Below are 17,645 nucleotides of genomic sequence, written 5' to 3'. Positions count from 1 at the left end.
AATAAACCAGACGTGACTTTAGGACTATAGATACACCGGTTTACGACACCCGAATAGTCAAGTATCCAAACGTCGTTATAGGACCAAACGTCGTTACGTTAGAGAACCAAACGTCGTTAGGTTAGAGGACCCAACGTCGTTAGAGGACTATATATACATTGGTTTCCTCTTGTCTTTTCACTTGTCAATTCTTAGCAACTACAACTCTTCATTCTTCTCTTGTCCTTTCTCTGAGAAAGAAAACCATTCCGAGATCATGGATGCATCCGGTTCAGGTTCAGGTTCAAACAAGCGGCGGTGTGTGGATGACGGTCCCAACAAGGGGCCGTCTGTGGATGACAGCCCCACCCTAAAGCTGTATGAACAGGAGAAGCGTTTCAAATGCGTCATCTCTTACATCAGGAGCAACATAAGGGAGACGGAGGAAGCACACTTGCTCGATATCAAACTGCATGAGAAGGAAGCGGAACTTAAGGTCTTAAGGAAAGTGGAGAAATTGGGGGACGGATTTAACGTGAAATACAAGATCGAGAAAGTGCTGGCGCAGGTTGGCAAGGCCTACAGAGCGCAGCGTGAACGCCCGGTGAGTAGTATTGACTGGGACAAACTGGGGTATGGATCGACCGACCGTCCAAATTCGGAGTCTGATTAAGAATGAAGATGGCGATCGACGTGATTGTATCTTCATTTATTATTTTCAATTATATTATATGTATGTTGTTGGATTCCAGTACTCCTTATCCTATGTTATCATGAACTCTGTCTTTTCAATTTTCAAACTTCACTTTTTATTTTATACTCGCGTGTGTGATTCGAAAACTTTGTCTTTCAGATTTATCGTATATTAACTTGATGTTTGGCTGAGTTAAACATGTGACTCAATCATTGTTATTCTAACGTTAAGGCGGACTTATCGTAGATTAACTTGATGTATGGTTGAGTGAATCTAACGTTACGGCTGAGTTATTATATTTTACTTCAACTTTGGTAGAGATAGTATTGAGTTGTGGATGAGTTAGTCTAACGTTACGGCCGAGTTATTATAAATTTAATCAGATTGTACGTTTTGGCTGAGTTATAATCGCACAATTCGCTGACTTAATGATAATAGACAGTACAAAGAAGTTCAAATTGAGAAAAACAGATCTTTCTAAGATCACAGATACTTGTTCAGGCTCTCATACTTCTTCTCTAGCGTTTCAAACTTCTTTTCCATAAGAAAGATCTTTTCCGCAAGAGACTCGACGCGCTTATTGGCTGCTTCCAAATCCTTCTTCATCTCAGTCGTCTCCTCTTTTATCATGTCAAACTCGTCACACAATGCAACAGTCCACCATCTCTTGAAACCGCATCCTTGACCGGGACCCTTATAAAAAAACCAGTAGGTTGATTCATAGGGATACAAAATAAAAAAATAAAATAAAGAATATTAACTCAAGAAAAGATGCTTACATCCGATATTTCGTACGGACAACTGAAAAAAAGTTTTCCGGTTGTAACAGGATCAAGAGAAGTGACAACGACAACCTTAGCATTGCAATCACACTCGATCGGAACGCCCTTATCGCGCCTCCTGTTTTCGCCGTACCTCGTTAGCGTCCTTATTTCCATACGGTCGAGCTCCTACATAAACACAAACATGATGTACTCGACGTTAGATGGGCAACGATTTGTACTATTCAGATGTGGAGATAAATACCTCATCAACACTAGATTCGCATTGGAAAAGAGACCTCTGAGCCATCATCTTCACTGCAATTAGTATGTTACTAAAGCACTGGTTCTATATAATCCTGTCTGCCACAAAATGTACTAACCAAACGACGGCGTATTTGTATTGGCTGAATAAATTTCGTTGTGGCTGACTTGTCATATCATTGCGGCTGAGTTATGTCGTCATACCGTAGTATGTCACTACTTAGCGTGTTGCTTTGGGTTTTGTTTATCGAGATTATTTATTATATCATTATCGAGATAACAAACATCAACTTTATGGGGAACCGCCAGTAATGATTTGGTCCACATGCACAGGTACTCACGCCCGCAGTTAATATTCAAAATAATTCAAACGAGTTCGAAATTATTCCTTAACTAAACCCTCCATTAATCAAATAACGTTACGGCTGAGTTATTCAATAAGATTTCGTGTTTTGGCAGAGTTATGGGATACCATATGTTATTATGATATATCAAACCAGCCACCAAATTGTTGGTTATATTATTAGCTTGAAGATGTGCAATTTGAAAACAGAAAATAACTTTTATTTTCAGCACGTGTCGATTGACAAATCATGGTCTGTCAAAAACTCTAGGAAGTATGTTGTTGGATATAGTATGATGTTGGACAAAGTAGGATGTTGAATAAAGTTTGTAGGATATGACCTAGTTTCACGGTTCCTCTATTTGGAAAGTGGTTATGATATGTTAATTACTTGATCTTCGCAACTGTTGGCTCAAGAAAAGCAATTTCAGGGTTTGGCCGAGTTATAACAAAGTGATGGCTGAGTTATTCCTCTATTGTGGCTGAGTTATGTTAGAAGATTTCCATTGTTTGAACTACATAAGAGAAAACCAAATGTTATTATGAGATTTGAATACAAGCATTACTGTTGGTTCGATCGATGTCATCAAATCAGTCAGAATATTGCTGTGTTTTGCTTTTGCTGTGTTTATCGAGAAACAATTATTGTGTTATTCTCGAGATTAAAAAAAATGAGTTAATAGGGAAACGCGAATAATGATTGGTTTCATAGATGCACAAACACGTCAATATTCAAAATTATTCCTTAACTAAACCCTCCAATAATCTAATTTTCTGTTTCGACGTGGAATCAAATAACGTTACGGCTGAGTTATTCAATAAGATTTCGTGTTTTGGCAGAGTTATGGGATACCATATGTTATTATGATATATCAAACCAGCCACCAAATTGTTGGTTATATTATTAGCTTGAAGATGTGCAATTTGAAAACAGAAAATAACTTTTATTTTCAGCACGTGTCGATTGACAAATCATGGTCTGTCAAAAACTCTAGGAAGTATGTTGTTGGATATAGTATGATGTTGGACAAAGTAGGATGTTGAATAAAGTTTGTAGGATATGACCTAGTTTCACGGTTCCTCTATTTGGAAAGTGGTTATGATATGTTAATTACTTGATCTTCGCAACTGTTGGCTCAAGAAAAGCAATTTCAGGGTTTGGCCGAGTTATAACAAAGTGATGGCTGAGTTATTCCTCTATTGTGGCTGAGTTATGTTAGAAGATTTCCATTTTTTGAACTACATAAGAGAAAACCAAATGTTATTATGAGATTTGAATACAAGCATTACTGTTGGTTCGATCGATGTCATCAAATCAGTCAGAATATTGCTGTGTTTTGCTTTTGCTGTGTTTATCGAGAAACAATTATTGTGTTATTCTCGAGATTAAAAAAAATGAGTTAATAGGGAAACGCGAATAATGATTGGTTTCATAGATGCACAAACACGTCAATATTCAAAATTATTCCTTAACTAAACCCTCCAATAATCTAATTTTCTGTTTCGACGTGGAATCAAATAACGTTACGGCTGAATTATTCAATAAGATTTCGTATTTTGGCAGAGTTATGGGATACCATATGTTATTAAAAATATTCTCCGCTACGCCAGATACGACGTCGGTTTGTTACAGAGTCTCTTTTATTGACCAGATACGTCGTCGTTGTGACAAAAACCAAATGACACACTAATAAATCACCTAAACAGAATCCTAAGTTTTAAAATTCCAATTTCTGATTTCAGATCCGGAGCTCCTTCTTGCTTTTCGTCTCCGAATTTCCCAGCTAAAAATTAAAGATATGAGTAGCAATTCCGAGAACTCGATTGCGAGTACGCAATCCGTCAGCCGTTGGGGACGTGGGTTACCATCGAAGTGTCATTGCGGATTAGACGTGGTCATCTATACGTCGTCGTCAGCAAAGAACCCTGGAAGACCATACTTCCGTTGTCCTACGCGTTTAGATGTAAGTATATAATTGATTTGAGGGTTTTATTGGTTTCGTTGTTAATTGCGGATGTAATTGAATATACAGGACCATCTGTTTAAATGGGTCGAAGATGGTACATACGAAGTGGTTGTAGACAGTTGGCCGAAATTGGCCGGCTTCGACAGTGAGTTAAGCGCGGCCAAGTCCGAGGTTTCTGTCGAGCTAGAAGCGTTACAGGCGATGGTGAAAGAACTGAAGGAAGAAGTGATGAGGAGCGAAAGAGAAAACCAGAAATGGAAATTGATGATCAAACTTTGCTGCTTTTGTCTTGCCTTTATTATCATTGTCATTGTTTTTGGTATCTTAATGTTCCCAAAAATCAACGAACAGAGGCTTTTTCTGGGCTACTAGTTTGTTTTATGTTTGTATGAATTGTTTGCTACTGGAATCCATTATGTGTTTGATGTTTATCTCAGCGTATAGGGTTAATTCGTTTTTTTGGTTCAAGTAGTAGCTTGCAATGAAATGGAACTTTGTCTTCGGCCAAGCTAATCCAATATCGTTGACTGAGTTATACTGGTAATGTTGTGGCTGAGTTAATCATACGCTATGGCTGAGTTAATATCTGTTGTGTCTTCTGAAATATAGGTTACGGCTGAGTTATTATAATGTTGTGGCTGAGTTAATCATACGGTATGGCTGAGTTAATATATGTTGTGTCTTCTGAAATATAGGTTACGGCTGAGTTATTATAATGTTTTGGATGAGTTAATTATACGCTATGACTGAGTTAATCATACGCTATGACTGAGTTATGATAAAATTTAACAAGTAACCTCAAGCGATAAACACTGACTTTACTGAGAAGGCGATCGTAGATAATATTAGATATAAAGCCATCATAAAACATATTGAGTTCATAGGAATGAGATAAAGGGACGATAAGTAAGAGACACAAAAGCATTCAAGACATGAAACCGACATCATCCGGGCCAAATTCAGTAAACATGTCCACCAAATCATTCCAAACTGTTGTCGTCATCCACCTCGGCTTATCCAAACCACGCGCCCATCCCCGTTTCAGCGCCCGCATATTGTCCCGGTACAACGTTCTAGCCACCAAATTAAACTGCGTCCACACCGTCAGCGTGTGCCTTGAATCCCAGGTGTGCATACGCTACAAAGAGAGCAAATAGTAAGAATTTGGTCTACGGTTTACAGGAAGTGCTTTATATAAAAACTCGATGCTTACCGTGGGGAGGAAAAACCACCTTGCCTTGAAAACAACAGGAATCATCCGGTACGTCGGCCACGCATGGTGAAAGTTGCGCTGGAGTATATCACCAATCGCGACAGCTAGTTCGTGATTGAATTTGAACCACGTAACAGTGGTTTTGTCGACCCATGTACCCAATCCAGGGTTTAGAACTGGGAGATCTGCACGATCAGGAGCGGTGAGCACGGCTTCAACATCTCTTAGAAACTGTCCGTCGATATGAGGCACCATGTCGTTAAGATGTGAGGATGAGACGTCTAAATGATGAGTTCAAGTAACTGATTTATAGAAAAGAAAAGACAGGTAAAGGAATGCGAGAGGTTCGTGTCTGTTCGTTTGGCGGGAAAAATTTCCGTACTACGGCTGAGTTTGGCGGCAAAATATATTGTTACGGCTGAGTTATACCCAAGATATATAACTATTATACGGCTGAGTTGTCAAGAAAAAAGGACAGGTAAAGGAATGCGAGAGGTTCCGTGTTTTGGCGGGAAAATATTTCAGTACTACGGCTGAGTTTGGCGGCAAAATATATTGTTACGGCTGAGTTATACCCAAGCCATGTAACTATTATACGGCTGAGTTGTCAAGAATTATTAAAAAGGACAGGTGAAGGAATGCGAGAGGTTCCGTGTTTTGGCGGGAAAATATTTCCGTACTACGGCTGAGTTTGGCGGCAAAATATATTGTTACGGCTGAGTTATACCCAAGACATGTAACTATTATACGGCTGAGTTGTCAAGAATTATTAAAAATACAAGTCAAGGAATACGAAAGGTTGCGTGTTACGGCTGAGTTTGGTGATAAATCGTCCTTGTTACGGCTGATTGAAATGACATTACGGCTGAGTTGTGAATTAAATGACATGAAGTTCAATACGATTTACTGACTAACCGAGGTACGGTTATATCCGGTTATATCCGGCCCAATTACCAGCGGTTTAATACGCCTATAAAAACGGCTTCTCCCATAAACACCAGAAGGCTAAACTCGCACAAACAGAAGCTAACAAAATATTTCTTTAATTTTCAACGACTCAGAATTTCAGCATGGGTTACGACGGCCTCCGCGACTTGAATCCTTGCATAACTTGCTGGACGATTTGTGTTATGGTTCTTAGGAAGTACGTCTTGTTTATCACAGATAACTCATTCGAACTACGGGTCGTCTTTGTAGATGAGTGGGTAATGGGATCTTCACTCGTGATACAAGGCATACTTAACCTTCTGCTTGTCTTATTCCCTATATAACTCACCCTCCAATTTTGTTTTCATAGGGTATCCAAATTGAAGCTATAATCGGAACTCGGTTTTCTCAACGTTACTACGACATGCTTGAAGAGAATCAGTGGAAAGAAATCAGAACTTTTGGTGTTATCGAAAACTGGGGTTTTGTCCGAACAACAACCCACAAATACATGATTGAGTTCATGAATGCAACTGAGGTAACTCATTCCGACCCAAGGGAAACTGTATTATTTAACAGATTCACACCTTATGACTACATTACTGAAGACACCAGTGATACTGATTATTTGGTCGGTAAGTAATACGTATCTAATGCAAATTTCATACTTTCACAAATCACATGCCTGTTTTTAATCTTTATTTCATACTCCCAGATTTGGTTGGTGCACTCGTCGAGGTCGGATGTCTGAGAAATATTACAAAAGATGGTTGGGAGATGGACGGATTCAGACTTACCTTCCAGATTATGGACAAATAGTATAATTTCTTTTGTTTCTTTACTTCTAAATTTCTTTCTTTTGATCATGTATTTTTCTTCAGTTAGCTTAATTGTAAGACTGTTTTATATGTTTCAGTAAAGAGAGGTTGAAATGTGAGGCCTCTGGCGAATTGGCGGTTGACTTGCATAGGAAATTTCGATATTTTCGCAATGACAGTATTGTTATTGACAATATATATGTTGCACTCACCTGGTGGAAGATCTTCAGGTATCATCCTGGCCCCAATCACGTGAAGATCCAAAATCATCTGATGATATCAGATGTGACTGTCGACCCCAATATCGAAGAAGTGCAAGAGTTAAAAATGGTCCTCGAGTAATGGAAGATGGAAGGAATCGGGTTATTACCATTGTTTACTTTTCATTCCTCCTATGTATCCTTCAAACAACTATTTATGGGAACTTCATTTTGTCTTTGCCTTCAAAATTAAATAACTCAGACACTAAATAACATAATACGAATATAACTCAGTCTTAAGCCTTTCATAGTTTATCGATAACTCAGCCGTAACAGGTAAAATGAACTCAACTCGGCCATAACATGTAAAATGACCGAACCTTTGGACTTCCCTAATTCCATAACTCGGCCATAACATGTAAAATGACCGATTCTTTCGATTTCCCTAATTATATAACTCGGCCATAACATGTAAAAATACATACCACTGTTGCCAAACAAGGGAAAGAAGACACATACAGAGTACAAACAGTACTATGCACGGCAAGTTTTAACATTGTGCCCTGTTTCTTTACATCGAGAACATGCGTGTTCCTTCCTAGGGCGTTTAGTCTCAACGGCGACTTCTAGTGCTGATTTCATCCTTAGTTTCTTGGGCCTGCCTGGCTGGTTCGCAACAATCGGAGGCAAACACGGTTGGTCAATTACAATTTGAGGAACAGGGACTTCTGTATCTGAAGGCATGATTGCACCAGCGTACGCATTGACCAAATGACTGCTCTTATAATAAGGACTGCACAGGGATATACGAGACACACCCAAATGCTCTACAGCTGCGATTGCATGGATGCATGGTAATTTCTCTTTGTCGAAAAGACGGCATGTGCATTGTTTTTCATCCACATTTACAACATGCAAAGATGCTCCATAAGCTACTTGAACGCGGGAAGCATCAATCGTTTGTACATCCAGTAGTCTTGACGAGTTGACGCGGGTCTATTAAAGAGAAGAGACAAGAAACAAAACAAAAAAGTTATGGCTGAGTTATTCTCTTTATGGCTGAGTTATTCTCGTTATGGCTGAGTTATTCTCGTTATGACGGGGTTATCGTTATTCGACGACTGAGTTATGCACTAGTTACAGCTGAGTTACCTGTAAGAGTTTCTCAACACCACGTGTGAGCTGAGTATGCTGTTTGCTCGCATCATCTCTCCGTTCAGCAAACCATCTAGTCATCATCTGTCTTATCGCTTCTAACAGTCGAACTATGGGAAGATTTCTGGCTTGTGACAGTGCTCTGTTCATTGATTCCGCTATATTCGTAGTCATTAAATTGTATCTATCACCGGGGAAATGAGCACGCGCCCACATTTCAACACCCGCTCTTTGGATGTATGCATGTAGTAGAGGATCAAGCTCTTCAATCTCGTTGAACGCGTTAGTAAAATCATTCAGCCTATAACAAATCCCACGAGCAGCCAACGGATACACTTCACCAATTGCTTTCCCTATTGACTTATGTCTGTCTGAGATTATCGCCAGGTCCGTTGCATCAGGAATAACAACTTTGAGTTGCGTAAAAAACCAACGCCAAGAATCATCATTTTCAGTGTCAACTACACCGAAAGCTAACGGAAAAATCTGAAAATTACCATCCTGAGCAAGGGCTGTCAAGAGCGTCCCTTTGTAACTACCATGGAGAAAGGTACCGTCGACAACAACAACTCTGCGCATGTAATGAAACCCAGCGATACTGGCACCAAATGCAATGAACATATAGTTGAATCTTCCACTCTCATCAATTTGAAGACGCGCGACTGTACCCGGATTTGCCCGTCTTATCATGTATAGGTAAGAAGGCAGTTCTTCAAAACTACTATCAGGGGTTCCCAGAGTGAGCTCCCTTGCAAACCTGAGCGTCTTGTATGACTTCGAATAACTCATCTGTTAACACAAACATATTAGTTGATAAGTCAGCCTAAACTATACCACAACTCAGCCAACAAGTGATCTTAAGTCAGCCTTGAAAGTCATAACTCAACCAGAATGTAATTATATGTCAGCCTATATCAATAAGTCAACCGTAAAATATCTATAAGTCAGCCAGCAGCTAAATAGTAAGTCAGCCAAAACATTGTAATTACCTTTACTCGAAAATTCTTAGTGATGATTATTCCGACTGATTTTGGTTTAACATCCGGACCAACGTCACCAAGATAGTCCCTGTAAAGAACTCCCAGAACATCAGGTGTTGCTTGTCGGGATCGACCAGAACGTTCCGTCACAGAACATGTGTGTTCCGAATCGTATATATAAACATGAAAATTGGGATCATTTCCTTGTCTAGATGCACGAACCCTCCAAAGACATCTATCCACCCAGCACTCGTAAGATAACTGTAGTCTTATTAGAAGTTGGTACATCAAAATCAAACCCATCCCTTATCGCAAGAAGTTTGAGTCGATACTCCAACTCGAATTTGCTACGATATTTTTGGCCTACCGCGAGTGTTAGCGTAGACAGCTCCAACTTTAAATCAGTCAGGCTCCCAGCAGATCCGATCAATTCCATGGTCTGAGATCTCTTCGAAGGAGAAGGTTTCGATGAATCTTCGTCATTATTATTAGGCTCGCCGTATATAGCAAAGTCTTCATCATCAGATGAGGCACCATCGGAGTCGTCGAAAAAATCAAACCGGCTAGAAAATTCATCATCTGCTTCTTCGTCACTTGCTTCTTTGTCAGATGCTTCATCGACACCTGATTCATCGTCCCCTGCTTCATCGTCCCCTGCTTCATCGTCTTGATAATCGTAACAGACACCTTCAAACCCCCGACCCGGAACTTCGAATCTAGATTCTGCTCTTGAGTCAGATTCAATAGGGCGTTTCGAACCCCTTCCTCTTGATCCGTCCTTCCGACTAATATCACTTGAATCTTTCGCCGTAAACTCCACACAGAGACGTAGCTGCTCGAATTTCGTCAAACCTAGATAACATTGCAACTGTCGATCATTGGAGATATAAACTGGTGGAGTATCGAAGGGCATAGTTTTCAGAGTCTTGTTGGAGAACATGTAACTCAGCCGTAACTGATGGGTCGACTGATTCACTCCGTAATCATCGATCACCGTCTTGAAAAGACTATCGTAAACTGCTCTTTCCGCTTCTAGCTGCACAACTCTACACCCTCTTTCGTCGGGGTTAAATACGAATCTCTGTTTCTTTACCCACGAACCGGAAACAACTATGACCGTAGCGGGACCAGCCATATCAAGAGAAAGATGAAAGAAATTGAAGATGTATGAGAAGATGAATGAAGAAAAGAAAGTTCCGGTGATGTTGTAACGTTCAGGCGGTGGACACAATCTGGGAAAACGATTTAAAGCAAGAGACTTTTCGTATTTCCGTCGAGGATGCTGACATGGAATGATGACATGGATTATTACAGCCGACGCCGTTTTGAAGTGATGACGTGGCAAGTCAGCCACCAAACGAACATTTCATAACACAGCCATGAAGCAAATCTTTAAGTCAGCCGCAACATGAATACTATTACAGTAATTAAAACAGGAAAAAAAACAAAGTTAATTCAGCCGTGGTATGTCGTAACTCAACTAACTCAACCGTAACGTTCAACAACTCGGCCATAACTGCATGATATTATAGTAATTAATCTTTTAACAATAAGTCAGCCATAACATGGCTGAGTTATATCGTAAACCAGCTATTGGCGGCTGATTTATTTCACTCGACAATAACTCAGCCGTAACATCTTTCCATAACTAAGCCGATCAAAACTATAACTCGGCCGCGTCGAGGAAATAAGTCAGCCTTTTTCTCATAACTCAGCCATATTGTTGGCTGGGTTATTGTATAACTTCTTATAACTCGGCCGACCATCCTTAACTCAACCATACCGTTGCCTGAGTTATACAATAACTCAGGCAACATTTTACAACTCAGCCGTAACGTCTGGCTGAGTTATACTCATACTTCGCCGTTTTGTTATGACTCATATATTTTTGACGTAAGTCAGCCGCAACATACCGTAACTCAGCCGGCTGAGTTCATTTAATCCACGTCAGCAAATTCTGACGTGGCAGTGGCATTCCCTGTAATTACGTTTTTTCCGGTAACGTTTAGTAGGGGCACGCTGGGTAATAAAAAAAACTCGAAAATATAACAGTAATTAAAAAAAGTTCTGTCGTGTTCTGGTAATAACACCTAATTTCTTACCCATCACAGTTAATCTCCCATTTAATTTTTTACCAGACTACATTTACGTTTGAGTTTTGTTACCTATTGTATTTGGATTTTCATTTTTATGCTTCCTTCAATTATTGTAACACTAATTGTTATTCAATTCTATAGAGGTCAACTGAATCGCTTTAAGAGTTAAGTTTTGATTACTTGAAGACTGTTGACTATATGGTGTGGCAAATACAACATGATTACTACCGGAGCTTCACCTAGTCAACAGTCTCCACTTTTGGACCTACAGATGCACTATCTCCGGATAGAAAGCTTCTCCACTCTTGGACCGACAGATGCACCATCTCCGGGTAGAAAGCTTTTACTGGACTGTATTTGTGACCTTAAGGTTCTTTTGCTCAACCCCAATTTTAGTACGTAACCTAACCTCAAAATTGGCCTTACTTTTCGACGATATTTAGCTCAACTCTGATCTGCCATTCATTACCTTGCAGCTGTCGAACTATCACCAACATTCAATCTTGCAAAAGGGAATTAGGGTTGCACATAGTGGGATAATTGTTCAACTTTGGTCCATCGTTAAAGCTTTGGCCCAATACTAAAAGTAATGGATTCTTTTTCCAAAAAGAAAAACACAGGTTTGTTATTTTATCTTTATGTTGTTTGTTTGCTTGTCGTTGGATTCTTCTGGATTTCACGACCAAACGCAGCCAGTAATAGTTGATAATAGCTGATAATTCTATCGATTGAAAATTGTAATCGTTGGTGACAATTGATATAATTAGTCACCAAACTAACAACATGCAAACAAACAATTTTGGTCGCTATTGCTGGTTGATCAGGTCCATAGGGATGAGACATGATCATGACCAATATGGGATGGGGACTTGGTTACCATTTCATATTTTTGACACCCGTTATTACAAGAACACATGCACAAACCTTATTTAATTTGTCTTTATATGCTTTGCTGTTTATAGTATTTGACAACTTGTGTATTACTTTTAAAGTAAGATTTTTAAAACAAATACTTTATTACTTAATAGGTTACATTGATAGTATGATATGATTTATAAATTAATAGGGTAATTATTGAAGATTTGCTTATGCACAATTGGTTACTTTAGTTATCATTTGATCTTCCACATAAGTTTTAGTATTATCTGCAACTCGTTACTTGACCTTACCATTTTCTTAATAATTAAATGTTAATAAATTCATGTATATCTAATATGATTATTATAAGATATTATGTGCCATTTTAGATACTATGCCAACAATAGTAATACAAATGTGTGCATATATAAAATCTGAAACACAAAAGCCAATAACAAAGAAAAACATCTAAATATCTATCCAAAATAAATGAAAAACTTTTCAATCTTTCTATTCGTGTTTAGTCTTTGCATGTTTGACCATGTATCCAGCTCTGGATTCAAGATCACGAACGAACTCAAATCCAATAAACTTCTTCGGATTGGATGTTATTCCAAAGATGACATATTCGGTCCAAAAACAATACCAATAGGACAACATGTTGAAATCAATTTTACTATTAATTTTTGGCATACAACACGTTTTATGTGTAATTTGGAACAAGGACCTAACTATAAACATTATCAGAAATTTACAGCATACAAGGTTTCCGGTTTTATGGTTGAGGAAGGCATATAGGACTAGAGAGCAAGAGAAGATGGAATCTATTTAGACAAAGAAAGCGGCAAACATATTGGAAAATCGATTAATTTGCATAAAATGTATGATTGGTTAAATTATGTTTAACAATCTACCTAAGAACAAAAAATATTTTATCTTATCATCTTGAAACAAGAAAATTTACCATTCTTCTTTTCCTTCTTCCCCTTTTCTTCTAGTTTTTATCATTCAAAAGCAATCTCATAATATTTGGTTTTAATACATTTCACAAACCATCTCTAATAACAAAATTCAAATTTCTTGAAATCCCAATTGTAATCATAAAAACTAGTCACAATGGCTATTACGAGAGGCTATTTAAAGGACAATTTCGATTATAAATCCAAAATGTAATTCAAATCCGAATTGTAATCATAAGAAATCCTAATTGTAATCAAAATTTTATCCAAAATCTATCCGTTTCACCCAAAATCAAAGAAAAAAGGATCAAACCATCAAATCTAATATGAAATAAAATCCTAATTAAATACAACACAATCAATAGAATGAAACCTTAAATAAAATCCTAATTAAACACAACACAATCAATAGAGTGAATTAAAATCTTAATTAAACACAACACAACATAATGGTTGGATCGTAAATAAGTGAAAACCCCTTGTTTTATTTGTCTTTTACTATTTTTTGGAGAAAAAAAACTAGATAAACATATTTTTTTTTTTATAATGGGAGCTAAATAGAGAATGTTTTAACCCGAGAGGCCCGAGTAGATTAAAATCCGAATTCAACCTTTTCGGCCAAGAAGAAGAAGAAGGAAATGGCGATTTGCATGTGTTGCGATTCACATCTTGTAAAAAAATCGATTATGAATCCATGGAATTTGCGGAGTAGAACGAAACTAGGGTTTGTACTGGTCGTTTGCCGTTTTCCGACTACTACTACTTTCAAGGCTTCGGCGGTGGATTCACCTGAGAGTTCTTTAAATTTCACCAAGCATATGGATCAAGCTTGGATAATCTCACAGGTTCGTATCTTTCGAGAGTTGTTGAGTTTGTTGAATTTGAGTAATCACAAGAACGTTATTACAAGAACAAAATGTATAAACCTAATTTAGTTTGTCTTTCTCTACTTAGTTGTTTATTGTACTTTACAAATTGTCTATTACTTTTAAAAACAAATACTTTATTTACTAATAGGTTACATAGATAGTATGATATGATTTATAGAATAACCAGTTTATTATTGAGGATTTTTTTATGCACAATTGAATTTCTTAGTTATCATTTGATCTTTCACATAAGGTTTAATATTATCTACAACTGGTTACTTGATTTTATCATTTTTTTCATAATTCAATATTAATAGATTTATGTATATCTAATATGATTATTATAAGATATTATGCCATTTTACATACTATGCCAACAATAGTAATACAAATGTGTGCATATATAAAATCTGAAACACAAAAGCCAATAACAAAGCAAAAATCTAAATATCTACCCAAAAAAAATGAAAAACTGTTTAGTCTTTTTTATTCGTTTTTAGTTTTTGCATGCTTGACCATGTATTCGGCTCTGGAATCAGGATCACCAACGAACTCAAATTCAATAAACTTCTCAGGATTGGATGTTATTCCAAAGATGACAAATTTGGTCCAAAAACAATACCAATCGGCAAACATGTTGAAATCAATTTTATGATTAATTTTTGGCGTACGACGCGTTTTATGTGTCATTTGGAACAAGGACCTAACTATAAACATTATCAGAAATTTACAGCATTCAAGCTTTCTGGTTTTATGGATGAAGGAGGTATATGGGACTGGAGAGCAAGAGAAGATGGAATCTATTTAGACAAAGAAGGCGGCAAACATATTGGAAAATCGATTAATATGCATAAAAGTGTATGATTGGTTAAATTAAAAATATTTAACAATCTATGTAAGAACAAAAAAAAATGTTATATTATCATCTTAAAACTAGTAAATTTATACATAGAAAAAAATTATTTTCTCAATCATATAAGCAAACCAAAAACAAACAAGCAATCTGGATTTTGTTTTGACTGTAGGAAGAATCCAAGGAATTGTAGAGGAGATAATGAGTTGGTTTAAATCATTGAATCAATCATTTTAGCAAACAAAAAGATCCAACTTTAATGGGCCCAGGGTCCAATAACCCAATTGGGTTATTCCTAGACTTTTCTCCTCCTCCTGTTGTCTTCCAATTTGGTATGCGAGAAAAATAAAATAAAATAAAAATAAGCCAAAGACAAATTTAAACCTCCGATTTCAACCTTCTCGGCGAAGAAGAAGAAGAAGAAGAGAAAATGACGATTTGCATGTGTTGCGATTCACATCTCGTAGCGAAATCGATTCTAAATCCATGGAATTCTCCTAGGATAACGAAGCTAGGTTTCGTACCAGTCGTTCGCCGTTTTCCAGCTACTACTACCGTCAAGGCTTCGGCGGTGGATTCACCTGAGAGTTCTTCAAATTTCGCCAAGCGTATGGATCAAGCTTGGATTATCTCACAGGTTCGTATCTCCAGAGAGTTGTTGATGTGTATAATTTTGTTGAATCTGAGTAATCACAAGAACTGATCCTTGATGTAGTCATGTACGAGTGAAGAGCTATATGCAATTTTGTATGAGATTAAGAACTTGGATCTGTGATGAAATGTTGTAAATTTCAGATTATGAGGTGAATAGTATCAGCAAGTTTCAAAAGGATTTGTATCGAAAATCTGTAATTGCAAAGTACCTTTTAGTTGGTTTCTAGCAAAAAATGTTTGTTCACAATTCATTTGATTTGTGCATATGATGAGAACATGTTAGCTACTTAATCAGGTTGTAGCTGTTCTCTATGATCCCTGAGTGATGAGGCTTAAGCAGGCTTATCTCGCAACGCAATGTAGTTTTGTAGCTTTGCATGTACAATTGTTGGATTCTCTGCTTTTTCTCTAATATTGCTCTTAGAGAATCTATCAAAAGTTCAGACTTTGAAGCCTTTCTTCTAGCACTTGCAATTTGATATTGAGCTCGTGTGAATTTTCTAGATGTTACTTGTTGACCTGTGTTTCGATTCAATGATTTTCTTTGTCTGTTTTTTTCTTCACTGCAGCAACCAAGTCCTGTTGGATGTTCATCGTGCAATTCAAAGGGTCATGTGGAATGCAAATGGTGTGCGGGTACAGGATTCTTCATCCTTGGTGATAACATGCTTTGCCAGGTTCCCTCAAGGAATACTTCATGTGTAATCTGCTCTGGACAGGTTTGTTATCTAATAAAAACGAAAGTGCAGACACATTATTGTGTCTTCTTGTTTATATATCTTCCCAAGTATGAACAAATTCGATTCTTTCAATGGTTTTAGGGTTCTGCTAGCTGTAGCGATTGCAAAGGAACGGGGTTTCGTGCCAAGTGGTTGGAAAAACCTCCAGTGCCAACATAACTGATGAACAAAAGCAAGTTAAGCTTTTTGGTCTTTGATGATTTCTTATGGAGGAAAAATGTTTATATATTGATTCAAGTGGAACATGAATCAGATATGCATATATCTTTATACATGTGTTAAGTATATATATGTAAGTTCATTTATTCATTTCCCCTTGTTCTGTCTGTACAACCAAAGGCCTACACAAGAGTTCTTGTAATCGACACGTGAGTTTTACGATTTCGATCATTGGAGTAGCTCAACGGAAGAACATTAGTAGCACAGGGTCACCTTCGTATTTCTTTTGATATTTTCTCGTTGTAGGGTTAAATCATGTGCATCTTCCTTACCCTTGATGAATCTGGATATGGCGTTTCTCTAATAGAATTGCGATTATCATCATCTTAGATACAGTTTGTGCCTAACAAATCCAACCTAAGCTAGTTACTTAATCATTTTCTTTTGGGGAAGTGAAAATGGCATTTGATTTCAGGATAATTCTTAACCAAAGCTGCTAAGTGAAGAACTTGTGTCAGTGTGCATTCCATTTCCCAAGTGATGAGGAAATCTTCAAAAGTGTTCATGTCTAGAGTGTAAGAGGGCACTCGAACACAGTGGTTCGCCGTTTCCTCCATTATATATACCTCTACTTTGCCCCTTTTAGTTTTACTTGTCACAAAACTTTCCAGATACATATTTACTGCACAAAAACTAAATTATTTTGAGTAAAAATTACCAACGCACCAGCAGGTTATTTTTTTTTATTTTTTTTACGGTGTATTGAAGAAAATTTCAAAACTACATAATCGTAAATAAGAGTTTTATTAAATTTTACACAATTAGATGCATTTTTTCATCTGATCCAACTTTCTATATCTCTTCTTTTTTGTGAAACTGTATTTTTAGAAAAATAATGTGTTTTTGACGGAAAATTTGGTGGATTGATTTGGGTTAACCCCTTTTGACACCCCTTAGTTCCACTAATAGTTTTTTTATCCTACACATAAATTTCTATAAACTTTTGTAATCAGATATAGTCACATACATATGGTAGTAAGAATTAACTAATAGGCTATATCTGAAAATGGAAAATGGAAACCGTCTTTTTAATAATGAGCTCAACAAGAGGATTTTCTAGATGCTTGATATAATCGAAATATTGAATACACCTAAT

At 37.3% G+C, this 17,645-nt stretch overlaps 3 protein-coding genes, 2 long non-coding RNA genes and 5 pseudogenes across 10 annotated transcripts; 6 read left to right on the top strand and 4 right to left on the bottom strand.

Annotated features, from left to right (window-relative positions):
* Positions 1 to 1,156: 1,156 nt before the first annotated feature.
* AT2G24920 lies at positions 1,157 to 1,747 on the bottom strand (annotated as a pseudogene; the record flags this gene model as incomplete). The annotated part of the gene is made up of 3 exons: positions 1,157 to 1,366; positions 1,453 to 1,623; positions 1,700 to 1,747.
* Positions 1,748 to 3,840: 2,093 nt separating this feature from the next.
* Positions 3,841 to 4,380, top strand: AT2G24915 (annotated as a pseudogene; the record flags this gene model as incomplete). Its single annotated transcript has 2 exons — positions 3,841 to 4,005; positions 4,075 to 4,380.
* Positions 4,381 to 4,933: 553 nt separating this feature from the next.
* On the bottom strand, positions 4,934 to 5,476 carry AT2G24910 (annotated as a pseudogene; the record flags this gene model as incomplete). Its single annotated transcript has 2 exons — positions 4,934 to 5,146; positions 5,222 to 5,476.
* Positions 5,477 to 6,291: 815 nt separating this feature from the next.
* On the top strand, positions 6,292 to 7,308 carry AT2G24900 (annotated as a pseudogene; the record flags this gene model as incomplete). The annotated part of the gene is made up of 4 exons: positions 6,292 to 6,426; positions 6,519 to 6,783; positions 6,864 to 6,966; positions 7,065 to 7,308.
* A 392-nt stretch (positions 7,309 to 7,700) lies between these two features.
* AT2G24890 lies at positions 7,701 to 10,436 on the bottom strand (annotated as a pseudogene; the record flags this gene model as incomplete). Its single annotated transcript has 1 exon — positions 7,701 to 10,436.
* A 1,600-nt stretch (positions 10,437 to 12,036) lies between these two features.
* AT2G08070 lies at positions 12,037 to 12,280 on the top strand. The gene has a single exon (NR_140275.1). It is a non-coding gene; the product is annotated as an other RNA (long non-coding RNA).
* Positions 12,071 to 12,280, bottom strand: AT2G08075. The gene has a single exon (NR_140276.1). It is a non-coding gene; the product is annotated as an other RNA (long non-coding RNA).
* Positions 12,281 to 12,744: 464 nt separating this feature from the next.
* On the top strand, positions 12,745 to 13,053 carry AT2G24880 (Plant self-incompatibility protein S1 family; the record flags this gene model as incomplete). Its single annotated transcript, NM_128047.1, has 1 exon — positions 12,745 to 13,053. One exon carries the CDS (start codon positions 12,745 to 12,747, stop codon positions 13,051 to 13,053), a length of 309 nt encoding a protein of 102 aa, NP_565580.1.
* Positions 13,054 to 13,991: 938 nt separating this feature from the next.
* On the top strand, positions 13,992 to 15,038 carry AT2G24870 (Plant self-incompatibility protein S1 family). Its single transcript, NM_001335964.1, has 2 exons — positions 13,992 to 14,059; positions 14,807 to 15,038. The coding sequence occupies exons 1-2, from the start codon at positions 14,033 to 14,035 to the stop codon at positions 14,945 to 14,947; spliced, it is 168 nt and encodes a 55-aa protein (NP_001318285.1). The 5' UTR covers positions 13,992 to 14,032; the 3' UTR covers positions 14,948 to 15,038.
* A 152-nt stretch (positions 15,039 to 15,190) lies between these two features.
* On the top strand, positions 15,191 to 16,964 carry AT2G24860 (DnaJ/Hsp40 cysteine-rich domain superfamily protein). Its single transcript, NM_128045.3, has 3 exons — positions 15,191 to 15,573; positions 16,160 to 16,309; positions 16,412 to 16,964. The coding sequence occupies exons 1-3, from the start codon at positions 15,367 to 15,369 to the stop codon at positions 16,487 to 16,489; spliced, it is 435 nt and encodes a 144-aa protein (NP_565578.1). The 5' UTR covers positions 15,191 to 15,366; the 3' UTR covers positions 16,490 to 16,964.
* Positions 16,965 to 17,645: the final 681 nt, after the last annotated feature.

This window comes from Arabidopsis thaliana, chromosome 2, assembly GCF_000001735.4.
Source record: "Arabidopsis thaliana chromosome 2, partial sequence".
Lineage (NCBI taxonomy): Eukaryota > Viridiplantae > Streptophyta > Magnoliopsida > Brassicales > Brassicaceae > Arabidopsis > Arabidopsis thaliana.
The sequence above is the reverse complement of the archived record's forward strand: the minus strand, read 5'-3'. Positions and strand labels throughout refer to the sequence as shown.